Here is a 16025-nt window from a genome sequence, read left to right on the forward strand (position 1 = left end):
AAAGTGCTGGAAAGGGTGTTTGATCTAGGCTATGAAAGCGGTTGCATGCACCATTTTAATGCTCCATTTGTTCTTCCATGGTGGTCAAATTTTTCCAATTCCTATTTCAGACCAGATGTACGCTAAACATTTGATTTTATTTTGCCCCTTTACTTTCTTCTTCTGTTTTTAATGGTGGTGTTGTTCCTTTTGTTCATTAATTCCAGTAAATTCAATCTTAATTTCGCAAAATTCCTAGCAGAAATTACATTTGATTGTTCTACCTGTATTTTGAATTGTTTTTTTTCAATTACGAGAATTAACTTCATAAAATCAAGGAATTCAGATTCCTCTCTGCAGAATGATAAAACTGCAGCTTTGGTTATACTTTTTTCCACCAGAACTATTTTCTTTGGTTTGAAATATTATAGCTTTTTCAAATTTAAGGGGACAAAATTAAAAAATTTACTATTTTATAGATAAAGTTGAAAACTTTTTAACTTTTTAGAGAATAAAAAGTGGGTAGGAGGCGGGGGTGGGGGCCACCACTCGCACTCCGCCCTCCGTCATTGCTTGATGGGCTGTTGTTCTCATGTATGCCAACCACGAGTGTAAAATGTCAACCATGTATGGGCACTATTCATGCCATGTGTAAATGGGTGTAATTAAATATATTTATATATATATATAATTCCAATGTCAGATTAAGAAGTTCAAAAAACCAGTCCATTAATTTTGTCTCGTAGAAGCTTCAAGGAAACCTCGAGCTACAAGAAAGTCTATTATTTCTATCAACCATATGGAAAGACGGTCAGAGAGTTAATCATGGAATTAGTTAGGCATAATTACAGAGAAGATCCAACAGTATTGTTATATGAAGCAGCAATAAGTGGCTGTGTAACAACATTAAACACGCTGATCCAGAAAGACAGACTCATTCTTAACAAAGTTTCACTTACTTCATTAACTGAAACACCCCTGCATATTTCAGCTTTACTTGGCCACCTTGATTTCACCATAGCTATCCTTGAAAAATGCCCTAAAATGGTTTTCGAGCAAGATTTGTTGGATTTAATTTTCTATTGTGGGCTTAATATGTAAAATTAAATATGTACAGCAGTCTAATTGTAAAGTCAATTTCAAATGTGGTCTTGATTGTGAATAATTGACTATTGAGGTATCAACTAATTATAGATATTAAGTGTAGAGACCATTATATAATTCCTATTTCGTTAAAGGACCGAAATAGGAATTGTACTAACCCTACAGGTATATAAAGGTCGTGGTCCCCAGAGGAGTTGAATACGATTCAGTTTTACGTTCCTTTCGTATTGCTTCCGCTAAATCGATTCTTCAATTCTCTGGAAGGCTGCAAACCTAATTCTACACATCAAGATCGACAAACAACGATGTCAGGTACGCAACCTTTTTCTTATTCAATCTATTTTGTTGAATCTAGTGATTTGCACGATCTAGGTTATTATGGAATTATTTGAGATTAATCATAACAAGTGGTATCAGAGCCTTGTGCATAATTGCTAGATTTTAGATTGATTTTCGTATGTTTTTTATTTGTTTACCCTACTGTTTACGGATTGAGGGTTTTGTTTAATAAAAAAAAAAAAATTTTTTTTTTTTCTCACTGTTCTTCGGATTCCCCAAGAACAGGTAAGAGGTTTTGAACAAACGCCATTGACGATTAATTGTTCGTTTGATATTTTATATATATATATATATATATATATATATATATATATTTTTTTTTTTTCTTCTGGCCGGATTTTGTTTAAAAAAAAAAAAAAAAAAAATTCAGATTTTTTTTTGGTTGGCGGCGGACCTGTTATTGTTTTTGTTTTTTAGGGTTAGGGATGGCAAATTACAGTTAGGTCCCTGGAAAATTTCGGTTTAAGCCCTTAAGTTTCTGTAATTTCAGATTAGGCTCCTAAGTTTCTGTAACTTCAGATTAGGCCCCTTAATTTTCTGTAACTTCAAATTAGGCCCCTAATTTCCTGTTTTCTTTCGTCTAGACCCATGGATATATATTTAATTAAATTAGATCCCGAACTTTATTTATTCAAATTTATTTAGTCCAATTTTATAACTTAGTCTCTAATTTAGTAACTTAAAGACTAGATTATAATTTTTTTTTAGGGCTAAATAATTTTAGATTATTAAATATTTAGACAATCAATTCATTTAATTGCAATTGTTTTGTTTTAATTACAATTAAATGAATTAATTTGTCGACTTGAGATTAAATTTTGGAGTGATTAAGTCCCTATTGTGTTTGATATTTGTTAAAATAAATTGATTTGATCAATAAGTCACCAAAGTGACCTCTATTGCTTGAATTGATTTATTTTAGAATATTAGACAGGTGTATTAGAATTCGTTGCGGATAGTTAATCGGCCCAAAGGAAGGTTGCTATCTGGCTGAGTTTTGAATACATGTTGGCAATAAGTATGTGATAATTGTTTGATTATTTTCATGACAATGATATATCGGCCCAAAGGAAGATTTATTATTTGTCAGGACTATGTTATCAATATTTGATTGCTGTGTTGAGATACTAATTACAAGTTAATGTTTTACATCCAAAGATGAGAATATTAATGTTGTGTCTGTATCTTATTTCCATTTTTTTTAATCTCTACTTATGTGAATTGTTTCATTTGTGGATTGTGAGCTTATACTTATCTATTTGTTTATTTTCTCTAATGTCAGCTAACATGTCATTTAATCCTGATTGTGTCCCTAAACTTGAGGGATCAAATTTTGAGTCTTGGAAATCAGATATTATGATCTTTCTGGGCTGTATGGATTTGGATCTTGCATTCAGGATGGACGAACCTGCTCCTCTTACTGATACGAGCAGTGATGTTCAAAGGGTTCAGTATGAGAAGTGGGAGCGTTCTAATCGCTTAGGTCTAATGATCATGCAGAAAGGAGTCCCAGAACATGTTCGAGACTCTGTCTCAGCTGAAAAGAACAATGCTCAAAACTATCTTGCCGAGCTGGAGAGGGCTTATGTCAAGAATGACAAAGCCGAAGTGGGAACACTTTTAGGAAAATTAACCTCCATGAAGTTTGCTGGCAATGGTGGTGTTCGGGAGCATATTCTTAGCATGTCTCAGATTGCAAAGAGACTGAAGGCGCTGGGTATGGCTTTACCAGATGACCTTTTAGTCCATTTGGTTATGAATTCTCTTCCTTCTCAGTATGGACAAATTAGGACTTCCTATAATTGTCAGCCGAATAAATGGACTCTTAACGAGCTCATTTCTCATTGTGTTGATGAGGAGGAAAAGATGAATTCTAACAAAAGAGAGAGTGCTCATTTTGTTTCTTCAGCTGGGAAGGGCAAGAACAAGAAAAGAAAGAGGCCTTTTGCAAAGACTGTTGAAAAGGCTATTGAGAAACCTGCTGCTGCTACTGCTGTAGATCCAGTACAAAAGAAGCCTTATGTGCCAAAATGCTTCTTTTGTGGAAAGACGGATCACTTGAGAAAGGACTGTCCTAAATTTGCTATTTGGCTTGCAAAGAGGGGTAAGTACCTTGTTTTAGTCTGTTGTGAAGTTAATTTAACTTCAGCTCCTAAAAACACTTATTGGATGGACTCTGGTGCTACCGCTCATATAAGTGTTTCATTGCAGGGCTGCCTCAACTACAGAAAGCCAACTGACGGTGAAAGATACGTCTATGTGGAAAATGGCGATCTGGTTGAAGTAGAGGCAATTGGACATTTTAGATTATGTTTAAGTACTGGCTATTTTTTGGATCTTATAGATACTTTTGTTATTCCCTCTTTTAGAAGGAATTTGATTTCTGCTTCCTTTTTGGACAAATCTGGTTTTCATTGTTCTTTTGGAGACAGTATATTCACTTTATCTATGAATTCAAAAGTTTTGGGTACTGGTTGCTTGAATGAATGTGATAATCTATATATGTTAGACATTGATACTAGTTATCATGAATCCCTGCATGTTACTACAAGAGGTACCAAAAGAAAGTTGAATATTGATAACTCAGCTGTACTTTGGCATAGACGTTTGGGTCATGTATCCAAATCAAGAATTGAGCGTCTTGTTTCTGATGGTATCTTAGATATACTTGATTACACAGGTTTGGATTCTTGTATTGAGTGTATTAAAGGAAAACAGACTAAACAAAAGAGACTAGGTGTCATTCGGTCATCCAATGTTTTAGAACTGATTCATACAGATATTTGCGGTCCATTCCATATTGCAGCTAGAAATGGCCAAAGATATTTTATATCATTCATTGATGACTATTCTCGTTATGGTTACTTATATCTCATTCATGAAAAATCTGAGTCTTTGGACGTGTTTAAATCTTATAAAGCTGAAGTTGAAAATCAACTAGGAAAGAAGATTAAATCTGTTCGATCTGACCATGGTGGTGAATATTATGGTAAATACGACGGTTCAGGCGAACAACGTCCAGGACCTTTTGCGCTTTTCCTACAGGAATGTGGAATTGTCCCTCAATATACAATGCCTGGTACTCCCAGCATGAATGGTGTATCTGAGAGACGTAATAGGACTCTCATGGATATGGTAAGGAGTATGATTAGTCATTCTACTTTACCAGAGTCTCTGTGGGGTGAAGCGCTAAAGACAGCAGCTTATCTTCTCAATAGGATTCCATCTAAAGCAGTTGCTAAAACACCTTATGAACTTTGGACTGGACGTAAGCCTAGTCTAAAGCATCTTCATGTTTGGGGATGTCCAGCTGAAGCAAGGCCTTACAAGCCGAATGAAACAAAACTGGACTCCAAAACTATCAGCAGCTACTTTGTTGGATATTCTGAGCGGTCTAGGGGTTACAAGTTTTATAATCCTACTTCCAGAACTTTTTTTGAAACGAGAATTGCAACATTTTTTGAGGATGTTGATTTTGGAGGGAGAAATAAAGAAAGAAACATTGTCTTTGAAGAGGAACCAAGTAAGGATGATTCGGTTCTCATTCCTTTTGTTGTTTCTGATAGCGTACAGACTCCAGTTGCTCCTGTAGCTATTCAAGATCCAATTCAAGACAATGCTATTCTTCCTCAAGAACAAATTCAACAACCTCAAGAATTAGAGCCTGTTCAAATGCCTTTGAGGAGATCTACTAGGGAGAGAAGAAGTGCTATTCCAGATGATTATATAGTGTTTCTTCAGGAACATGAGGATACTGTAGACATGATAGATGATGATCCAGTTAGTTTCTATCATGCCATGCAGAGTTCTGACTCTCATAAGTGGATTGAGGCAATGAACGAAGAGTATAAGTCTATGCAAGACAATCAAGTTTGGGATCTTGTTCAATTACCTGAAGGAAAGAAACCCATTGGTTGCAAATGGATATTTAAAACCAAAAGGGATTCTCAAGGTAATGTGGAAAGATATAAAGCACGTCTTGTAGCAAAAGGCTTTACTCGAAAGGAAGGGATTGACTATAAAGAAACCTTCTCTCCAGTTTCTTCGAAGGATTCTTTTAGGACAATCATGGCCTTAGTTGCAAATCTTGATCTTGAGCTTCATCAAATGGATGTTAAGACTGCGTTTCTCAATGGCGACATTGATGAAACAATATATATGGTGCAACTAGAAAATTTTGTAATTAGAGATCCAAAATATCTGGTATGCAAATTAAAGAAATCCATTTATGGACTCAAGCAAGCTTCTCGTCAATGGTACTTTAAGTTCAACCAAGTAATTGTCTCGTTTGGCTTTGAGGCAAATGCTGTTGAAAATTGTGTGTACCATAAGTTCAGTGGGAGTAGATTTATCTTTTTGGTCTTATATGTGGATGACATACTTCTTGCTACTAATTGTAAAGTCTTGCTGCATGAAACCAAAGGTTTTCTTTCAAAGCATTTTGAGATGAAAGATTTAGGTGAAGCTTCTTTTATTTTAGGGATTCAGATACATCAAGACCGTTCTCGAGGTATTCTTGGATTATCACAAAAGAGCTATATTGATAAAGTGCTCAAGAGATTTAGTATGCAGAATTCTAGACCATTGGATACCCCTATTGCAAAAGGTGATAAATTTAGTAATCAAGAATGTCCAAAGAGTGAACTTGAAATTCAGGAAATGCAAAAGGTTCCTTATGCGTCAGCTGTAGGAAGTCTTATGTATGTTCAAGTTTGTACTCGTCTAGACATTTCTTTTATAGTTGGCATGTTAGGTAGATATCTCAGCAATCCAGGAATGGATCATTGAAAAGCAGCCAAAAGAGTCATGAGATATCTTCAGAGGACTAAGGGACATATGCTCACATATAGGAGATCAGATCAGCTTGAGATCATTGGGTATACTGATTCTGATTTCGCTGGATGCCAAGACAGTAGAAAATCCACATCTGGCTACGTTTTTCTATTGGCTGGTGGTGCTATTTCTTGGAAGAGTGTGAAACAAACTCTAGTAGCAACCTCCACCATGGAAGCTGAATTTGTAGCATCTTATGAGGCATCCAATCAAGCTATTTGGCTGAGAAACCTTGTCACTGGGCTGCGTGTAGTAGGTGGAATAGAAAGACCACTGAAGTTGTATTGTGACAGCAGGTCAGCCATTTTATTCTCCAACAACAACAGGAGCTCTTCTCGATCAAAACACATTGAGATTAAGTTCTGGGCTGTGAAGGAGAGGGTACAGAGTGGACAAATATCCTTAGAGCATATTGAACAAACTCTATGATTGCGGATCCGCTTACAAAGGCAGTGATACCGAAAGTTTTCCATGAGCACACCGCTCATATGAGTATCATTTTGTTTGAGACTGTCTAGTTTTAGTGGGAGTTTGCTCTTTATGTATACATTATGTTTTTGAATGCTCTATTTTGTTTTGGATATGTTTTATTATGAAATTTTGTTGAGTACTCATTTTGGTTGATGGTTACACTCTGTATTATTATTATTGTTTTGCTTGATCTCACTTTTGTTGGTGACCAGTTGGAAACAGACATGATGATCACATTGCATGTAGTTTTCATGCTACACTTCTATAATGAATCTATGTCATTTAGGGGTATTGGTAATGTAGTTGATGATGAACTTAGTCATGAGATCTATGGCGAATGTTTCTTCAGCTCTTTATCAATATAACTAATGGACGAGATTGTTTTTGGATACCTTGTATGACTGCGTTTGTTGAGCTCATTTTGGTGTATGTATTTTATTTAACATATGTTCGCCCAAGTGGGAGATTGTTGGATTTAATTTTCTATTGTGGGCTTAATATGTAAAATTAAATATGTACAGCAGTCTAATTGTAAAGTCAATTTCAAATGTGGTCTTGATTGTGAATAATTGACTATTGAGGTATCAACTAATTATAGATATTAAGTGTAGAGACCATTATATAATTCCTATTTCGTTAAAGGACCGAAATAGGAATTGTACTAACCCTACAGGTATATAAAGGTCGTGGTCCCCGGAGTTGAATACGATTCAGTTTTACGTTCCTTTCGTATTGCTTCCGCTAAATCGATTCTTCAATTCTCTGGAAGGCTGCAAACCTAATTCTACACATCAAGATCGACAAACAACGATGTCAGGTACGCAACCTTTTTCTTATTCAATCTATTTTGTTGAATCTAGTGATTTGCACGATCTAGGTTATTGTGGAATTATTTGAGATTAATCATAACAAGATTCTCTCAAACGCTTTCCTCTTCACTTAGCTTCTGCCGAGGGCCATAGTCAGATAATCAAAGCTTTGCTACTGCAAGATAAAACTGCTTGCTTGGCTCGTGATGAAGATGGTAGAATCCCTCTCCACTTGGCTGCCATGAGAGGTAGAGTTGAGGTTATTCAAGAATTGGTAAGTGCAAGTTCTGAGTCCACTTTTGAGGTTCTTGATGGAGACACAGTCTTCCACTTGTGTATAAAATATAACCATTTGGAGGCTTTCAAGTTATTGGTGACATCTATCAATGGCGATGAGATTTTGATTATGGGAAATCAAGATGGCAATTCTATCTTGCATTTAGCTGCCATGCTTAAGCAATTGGAGGTAATTATTTAATTTTTCATCCTAGCTATATATAACTGTGTTTTTTAATGATTGCAATCAATTACTGGACTAGTAGCTGAATGATCAGTGTCAATAACTGTGAAGTAATTGAATAGAGTAGATATTTGTGTAAAAAGTAGATATTCTTGAGTTGTATATTCGCAGAATTAATTAAAACAAATTTTTATATGGATATATGCAGACTTTAAGGTATTTGCTTTCCCTTCCTACAGTGAAAGGAAAAGCAAATGCCTTAAACGGAATGGGATTGACGGCCTTGGATTTGTTAGATCAATGTCCAAGAGACTTCAAAAGCCTACAAATTCAAGATATTTTAATAAAAGCTGGTATAAGAAGAGCAGCCGAGCTAATTAGCAGCAACAACAATCTTCCACCCGAACCACAACAGCCAAGAGCTACTGCTCTTGCTTCTACTGCAGAAATGAAAAGATCATGGTTTGAGAAATGCATGAAACAGTTGCAATACAATGTGGAAGAAACACGCGGCGCATTAATGATAGTCGCAACTGTAATTGCAACCATGACTTTCCAAGCTGCAATGAATCCACCTGGTGGTGTTTGGCAACAGGATTTTGTAGATGTCTCTGGCGGTTCTGCTTGCAGCAAATCAAATATATGTGAAGCTGGAACTTCGGTTTTAGCTTATGCTTATCCAGATCAATATATATATTATATCACTTTCAATAGTATTGCTTTTGCAGCTTCTCTCACTGTCATAGCTCTAATAGTTGGTGGATTTCCTCTCAAGAATAAGTTCTGCGTTTGGCTTTTAGCACAAGCCATTAATATCACGTTGTCGTTTTTGTTAGTCAGCTATGTAAATGGTATGCTAATTGTGACTCCATCAAGATATAGAGAAAAAATGGCGAATATGGATTTCAAAGTGATTAGTGTTTATGCATTGGTGATTTTAGTTGCAGGCATAATTGAATTGATTCGGTTTGCAGTATGGACGGTAAAGAAGCTGCGAAAGTTTTGGCATAAAATGAAGAATGAGAACAGAATAGAGGAACGACATGCAGTTTAATATTTTTCATGATGTCGGGTTCTTGATTGTTGCATGAGCTAAATATTGGATTGCTAGATGCACAATATTTTTCATGATGTCGGGTTAAATGCATTGCTCCAAACAGACCAACTCATTCTTAATAAAATTTCACTCACCTCTTTTACTGAAACTCCCTTACATGTATCTTCTTTACTTGGTCACCTTGATTTCACTCGCAGCTGTTCTTGAAAAATGTCCTAATATGGCCTTTGAGTTTGACTCTCTCAAACGCTCTCCACTTCATCTGGCTTTGGCTGAGGGACATGCAGAGATCGTCGAAGCTCTGTTACGTGTAACGAATGATGTTTGTTGGGTTGGTGATCAAGATGGCAGAATTCCTTTGCATTAGCTGCCATGAGAGGCAGAGTTCAGGTTATTCAAGAATTGATCAATGCATGTCCCGAGTCCACTTGGAAATTGCTAGAAGGAGATACAGTTTTACATTCGTGCGTAAAATACAACCATTCAGAGTTTGTCAATAAGGGAAATCAAGATGGCAACACCATCCTGCATATAGCTTCCATGCTGAAGCAATTAGAGGTTAACTTTTCTCTAACCACACTTGGAGTTATTTAGCTGTTTTAAAAGATTTTATTATTACAAAATATTCAATTGAATTAATAGTAAAAGCAATATTAGTATTCGTTAAATATTTCCATATGTTTGAGCCACAGAAACAGCCTCTCTATGAAAAAAAAAAAGCAGGAAAGGCTGAATAAATCACCCCTCCTCAGAGCTCACACATGTGAGATGCTACTGGGGTCACCTTTATTATTTTTATTAACAATAATTCAAACAGTAATACCAAACAAACAGTTCTGAGCATTATTTTTATTGTTGGTATATTTTGAGAATCTTAAAAGAAATTTGGCTTCAAACTTTGAATCCTGACCTTCTGCCTACATATTTTGTTTGTGCAGACAATTAGGTACCTGCTTGCAGTGCCTAGTATCAAAGCAAAAGTAAATACCATAAGTAGGATGGGTGTCACAGCCTTGGATGTATTAGATCACTCTCCAAAAGACTTTAAAAGTCCTGAAATTCGAGGCGTTTTCAGAGAATCAGGCGCCAAAAAAAGCTATAACTCCAACTCCAAGCAATCTCCCACCAGTAAAACCAGCTGCAACTTTTACAGTTCCCATAAAATCACCATCAGGGCCAAAAGCATGGTTCAGGAAGTTCATCAATTACATGGAGCATCAAGGTAGTAACTGTATTGAAGAAACTCAAGGTAAGTTAAATGCAGTTGCAACTCCAGTAGCCGCAATGACTTTTCAAGCAATTATAAGCCCACCTGGCGGCTTATGGCAAGAAGATTATACAAACAGGAATGGCAATTCAAACTGCAAAAAGTATCTTTGTTTGGCAGGAACAGCAGTATATGGTTACACCTACAAATCGGCATTCGAATTGTTCATGATTTACAATAGCATTGCTTTTGTTGGATCACTTATGGTTGTGTTTTTGATAATTAGTGGATTCCCTCTCCAGAATAAGTTATGCACATGGGTTTTAATAGCAGTAATGCGTACTACAGTACATTCTGCAGCAGATGCTTATGTAGTGTCGATGGATATGGTGACTCCCGATCATATTCTTCGCCGAAATCATTGGATGCATCCAGTGTGGGCTTTCAGTTGGTTGGGTTCGATTACTGTGGTTAGTTTAAGTCCTGTAATTCGATTTTTCATTTGGTGTACGAGGAGGTTGAGAAGTCTTCGTCGTCAGAAGAAGCTGTTGAGGCTAGAGCAGCTAAAAAATCCAGATGAACACCTTAATGTTTAATTAATTAAGGTTAATTTTCAACTTCTTATTCATCAGTTGTAACTGTCTTGTATTGTTTTCATGGTTTCCAAGACTTGATCATGGCATGTGCTAAACATTCGATTTAGAACTACTTGTTAGAAAGAGAGTTTTGTGAGCCCAAAACATAAGCAACCAGCTGAAGAAATAATAATCAAACTGAAATAATAATCACTTAAAAGAACCGTCTCATTATGCTCATACTTTTGCTAGAACATCAGCAAATAGTGTTGCATACCTACTTGCGACCAATTTCTACCCTGTCTTGATCTAAGGTAGTGGGATTCTGGCCCTCTTGTTTTCATTTCTAATGTTGTAATCCTTGATTCTAGTTAATTCAAGTTGATTCTTTACCTTTTAAAAAAAAAAAAAAAATTAACAATATACAAATACATGAATATGAAAAAATTAACAATATACAAATACATGATTCTTTACCTTTTTTTTTTTTTTTATTAAAGTTACAATATTCAAATACATGAATATGAAAAATAAATTGATTTTTAATAAATAATATATTATTATTGAGCCAGGTTACAAAGATTTTTTTGATTATTTAAAGATTCGATCTTGAATTTATTACCAGATCATATATGCACTTACATCTGTAAATTTGTTTTTTCTCCTCACAGTATCAAGATCGAGGTGGTTTCATGTACAATTGTCATTCCTATTCATAGAAACATCAGTAACTGGCCATTGGGAGAAAGAGACACAAAAATAAAGAGAGAATGGAGATCATAAAGTTTGATGAAGATGATAGTATAAGAAGAGTGTATGAAGCAGCTGTGAGAGGCTGTGTGGAAAGCTTAAACAAATTGCTCCAAACAGACTAACTCATTCTTAATAAAATTTCACTCACCTCTTTTACTGAAACTGTTGGTTTAGAAGAGCAGAAAATTAAGGAAGAGAAGGAAAATTCTGCAGATTTTGTAAGTGTGGAGAAACAAATATTCACATCTCATTAATTCCATTACAGCATAATGTAAACATTTATAGTAGAGCTATTATAAAGTTTGTTCACCAACCTTCCATAAGTCAAGGAAGGTTGTTCATCAAACCTACCTAAAAGTAAGGTAGTTCAACTACTTCTTGACTTCAACAAAGTACAACAAATCTAAATGACTTTAATAAAATACCTCCAAAAACTATCAACAACACTTGCATCAATTTCTTCAATGGAGCTGTAGCTGTAACTTTAACACTCCTCCTTGATGCAAGAGTTGAGACAAACACCAAATCTATTCCTAAGAAATTTAAATCTTGGTTTTTGCAATGCCTTGGTGAAAATATCTGCTGTTTGGTCTTCAGAACTGCAATGAACAATCTAAATTTCATTTTCCTTTTCAGCTTCACGAATTGCATGGTACTTATTTTTATATGTTTGGTTTTTCCATGGAAGATTGGATTCTTAACCATAGCAACAGCTGATTTATTGTCACAAAGTATTTTAGTTGGATTTTCTTGCTGAAAATTCAGATCCACTAACACCTTTCTCAACCAAATAGCTTGATTTACAGCAGCAGATGCTGCAACATACTCTGCCTCTGCAGTTGATTGAGCGACTGAAGCTTGCTTTCTTGTTCCCCAGCAAATGACAGCAGAACCAAGTGAAAAACAAAAACCAGTAGTGCTCTTCATATCATCCAATGACCCAGCCCAATCACTGTCTGAGAACCCCAACAACTTCACACCATTTAATCTTCTATAAAACAAACCAAATTCAGCAGTCCCTTGCACATATCTCAGAACTCGTTTGGCTGCTGTAAGATGGTTTTCAATTGGAGAATTCATGAATCTCGACAGTAAATTTGTTGCAAACATAATATCTGGTCTTGTTACAGATAAATACAGCAAAGAACCAACCTTGCTCCTATAAGTTGAAGCATCTATAGAGTGAGAACCATCATCCTTTTGCAATTTTATTCCATGGGCTGTAGGTGTACTCACTGGTTTGCATTTGCTAAGTTCAAACCTTTTAAGCAGCTCCCAAGCAAATTTCTTTTGTGAAATAAAAATCCCTTGCTCATCTTGAGCAATTTCAATCCCAAGGAAATAACATATTAAGCCAAGATCATTCATCTCAAAAACCTGCTGCATCTTCAATCTGAATTCTTGAATTAATTGTAAATTGTTGCCTGTGACAAGTAGATCGTCAACGTACACAGAAATGATAAGCCCATCACTTCCTTGTTGAGTTACATAAAGTGTTGCCTCATTTAAGCTGCGTTTAAAACCCAAATTCAGCAAGTAATGATCAATCTTGGCATACCAGGCCCTTGGGGCCTGTTTTAAACCATAGAGTGCTTTCTTTAACAAACACACTCTATTGCTTCCATCATTAAAACCTTCAGGCTGCTCAATATACACTTCTTCCTTCAAAGAACCATTTAAGAAAGCTGATTTCACATCCAATTGAAAGACTTGCCAACCTTCACTTGCTGCTAGTGCCAAAATCAATCTGATAGTGTCAAATCTTGCAACTGGTGCAAAGGTTTCTGTAAAATCAACCCCTTGCTGTTGAGCGTAACCTTTAACAACATATCTTGCTTTATGCTTATTGATGGAACCATCAGAATTTAATTTCAATTTGAATACCCATTTAGTTCCAATTACATGCTTATTCAATGGTCTAGGAACTAAAATCCATGTTTCGTTCTTCATAATCATCTTCAACTCCTCCTCCATGGCAGCTCTCCACTCAGGCAATTTTAAGGCTTCATCCACCTGAGTTGGTTCAAGTGAGACAACATTACATCTGCTGTAAATTTCATCTAGGGATCTAGTCCCTCTAATTGCATAATCGTCTCCATCTGATTCTTCTTCATTGTCGACTGGAAGTTCTTGCTCTTGCTGAAAATCAAGAACTGATTTAGAATTTTCTGATTCCATTTTACTCCAATCCCATTCACCTTTCTCATCGAATTTGACACTCCTGCTGACATACACCTGTTTAGTAACAGGATTCAAAATTCTGTAGGCTTTGGATTCACTGCTGTAGCCTACTAAAATTCCTTTTTCAGCTCGTTGATCCAATTTCCCTCTTTTTGCATTTGGAATAAATGAAAAACATATGCTTCCAAAGATTTTGAGATGACCTACCAATGGTTTAACTCCAAACCAGCTTTCGAAAGGAGTTTTTCCATCAATAGCTTTGGTTGGAAGCCGATTTTGAAGATATACAACAGTGTTTACAGCTTCAGCCCAAAGAACTTTGGGCAGATTTTTCTCAAACAAGAGACATCTCGCCATATTCATCACAGATCGATTCTTTCTTTCACTTACACCATTTTGTTGAGGTGTGTAAGCTACTGTTAATTGATGGTGAATGCCTGCTTCTTGCAAATATTGCTTGAATTGATTGGATGTAAATTCAGCCCCATTATCAGATCTTAAAATCTTGATTGGGGAGCCAGCTTGATTCTCTACCATTGATTTAAACTTCAAGAACATTTTGAAAACTTCAGATTTGAATTGGAGGAAATATACCCAGCAGAATCTGGTGTAGTCATCAATAAACAATAGAAAATACTTGCTGTCATTGTAAGATGAGACACTCATAGGGCCACACGCATCAGTGTGTATTAATTCAAGTTTCATAGAAGCTCTCCATGCTTGATCAGATGGAAATGGTGTTTGACTGAGTTTGCCTAACTGATATATTTCACATATACTGCCGTCTTCAACTACAGATGGCAAATCAGCAACTAACTTCTTGGATTGCAGCAATTTTAATGAATTGAGATTGGTGTGACCAAGTCTCTTATGCCACAAATCAGATTCTTTTTTGTGACTCAGCAAGATTCTTCTTCGAAGTTTCTTAAATATAGAGGAAAGCTTCTCCGGTTCATTTTGACAGCAAATAACTTTGAGCCAGAAGGATCACTTATTTCACAAGTTTTATCTTTAAATAGCAAACTGTAATTCTTATCCAGCAATTGACCAACCGAAAACAAGCTTTGATTTAGTTTCGATACGTAAAGAACATCGGAAACAAGCTTTGTACCTGAAGGAGTTTGTATAATCACATCTCCTTTGCCTTTGACATCAACAAGCCTACCATCTCCAAGTCTGACTTTTAAAGAATAGGTTGTATCCAAGCTATCAAAATTCACCAAGTTTGGTGTCATGTGGTTAGTGCAGCCACTATCAACAAGCCATGATTCTTTAGCTTCAATTGAGACACCACATTCTTCAATTTCATTTACAGCAAATAGTTGTTCTTCATACTTTTCAGAATTTTCGGTGACTTGTGCATGATGGGCTTGTGTTTGTTGATTCTGGTTTGTAGAACAAACTTTCTCGGTGTGACCAAATTACTTACAAACCTTACATTGAGCTCCAGGTCTGAACCAGCAGTAGTTCTCAGTGTGCTTTGTTTTTTTGCAATGTGGACAAGGTGGAAATCTGTCCTTCCTCCAATTTTTTCTGAAATTCTTCTTTATTTTTGGTTTTCTGTCAGTTTGCTGGCCTCTTGAACCTCCTTCTTGTATTTTTGTTTTATGAGTCACAACAAGAGCCTTCTCTTCAATGGTTTCTTCTTCCCTATAAGCTTTTCTTTGTTCTACAGCTTGTAGAGCATTTGAAAGCACATTCAATGATATTTGTGACATGTCCCTAAGTTTCTTCAAGAGAAGAAATCTTGGCTTCAAATTTTTCAGGGAGAGTCACCATAACTTTCTCCATAATTCTCTTCTCTTCTAACTCTTCTCCCAACAATCGAATTTGGTTTACAATTTTCATAACTCTATCAATGTAATCTTTCACCTTTTCATTGTCCTTCATTTTCAACATTTCAAATTCTTTTCTTAAATTAAATACCTGCATCTGTCTAGTTTTTTCAGATCCATGATACTCAATTTTTAACTTCTCCCAAGCTTCATGTGTTGTCTCACATGTCATAATCTTGGTGAAGATAGGATCTGCAACAGCTGCATAGATATAGGACAAAGCTTTTGGAGCCTTAGCAACCTCTTCTTCATGTTGTCTAATCTGCTGAAGGGTTGGATTTTGATTAAGAGGTGGAGGTACTCTGTTTTCCTCCACATACTGCCATAATCCAAGCCCCTTGAAATAAGCTCTCATCTTCACAGCCCAAACATGGTAGTTTTCCCCATTAAAATGAGGTGGTGAAAGCGATATGCTGCTAGAA

At 36.0% G+C, this 16025-nt stretch overlaps 1 protein-coding gene and 1 pseudogene across 2 annotated transcripts; both read left to right on the plus strand.

The window, feature by feature from the left end:
* Positions 1-2548: 2548 nt before the first annotated feature.
* On the plus strand, positions 2549-3692 carry LOC149499419 (uncharacterized). The gene is made up of 2 exons (XM_089716209.1): positions 2549-3526; positions 3634-3692. The coding sequence occupies exons 1-2, from the start codon at positions 2581-2583 to the stop codon at positions 3660-3662; spliced, it is 975 nt and encodes a 324-aa protein (XP_089572335.1). The 5' UTR covers positions 2549-2580; the 3' UTR covers positions 3663-3692.
* Positions 3693-7674: 3982 nt separating this feature from the next.
* On the plus strand, positions 7675-10978 carry LOC105631684 (uncharacterized; annotated as a pseudogene). Its single transcript, XR_016321274.1, has 4 exons — positions 7675-8001; positions 8204-9046; positions 9107-9610; positions 9991-10978. The product of XR_016321274.1 is annotated as an uncharacterized LOC105631684 (transcript).
* The last annotated feature ends 5047 nt before the right edge of the window (positions 10979-16025 follow it).

This window comes from Jatropha curcas, chromosome 1 (assembly GCF_041381405.1).
Source record: "Jatropha curcas cultivar XTBG-Jc1 chromosome 1, XTBG_Jcur_1.0, whole genome shotgun sequence".
Taxonomy (NCBI): Eukaryota; Viridiplantae; Streptophyta; class Magnoliopsida; order Malpighiales; family Euphorbiaceae; genus Jatropha; species Jatropha curcas.

Coding starts and splice junctions, on each gene's coding strand:
- LOC149499419 (XM_089716209.1), top strand. CDS start 2,581: ATGAGAATATTAATGTTGTGTCTGTATCTTATTTCCATTTTTTTTAAT. Junction 3,527..3,633: donor TATTTGGCTTGCAAAGAGGG/GTAAGTACCTTG, acceptor GTTTCATTGCAG/GGCTGCCTCAACTACAGAAA.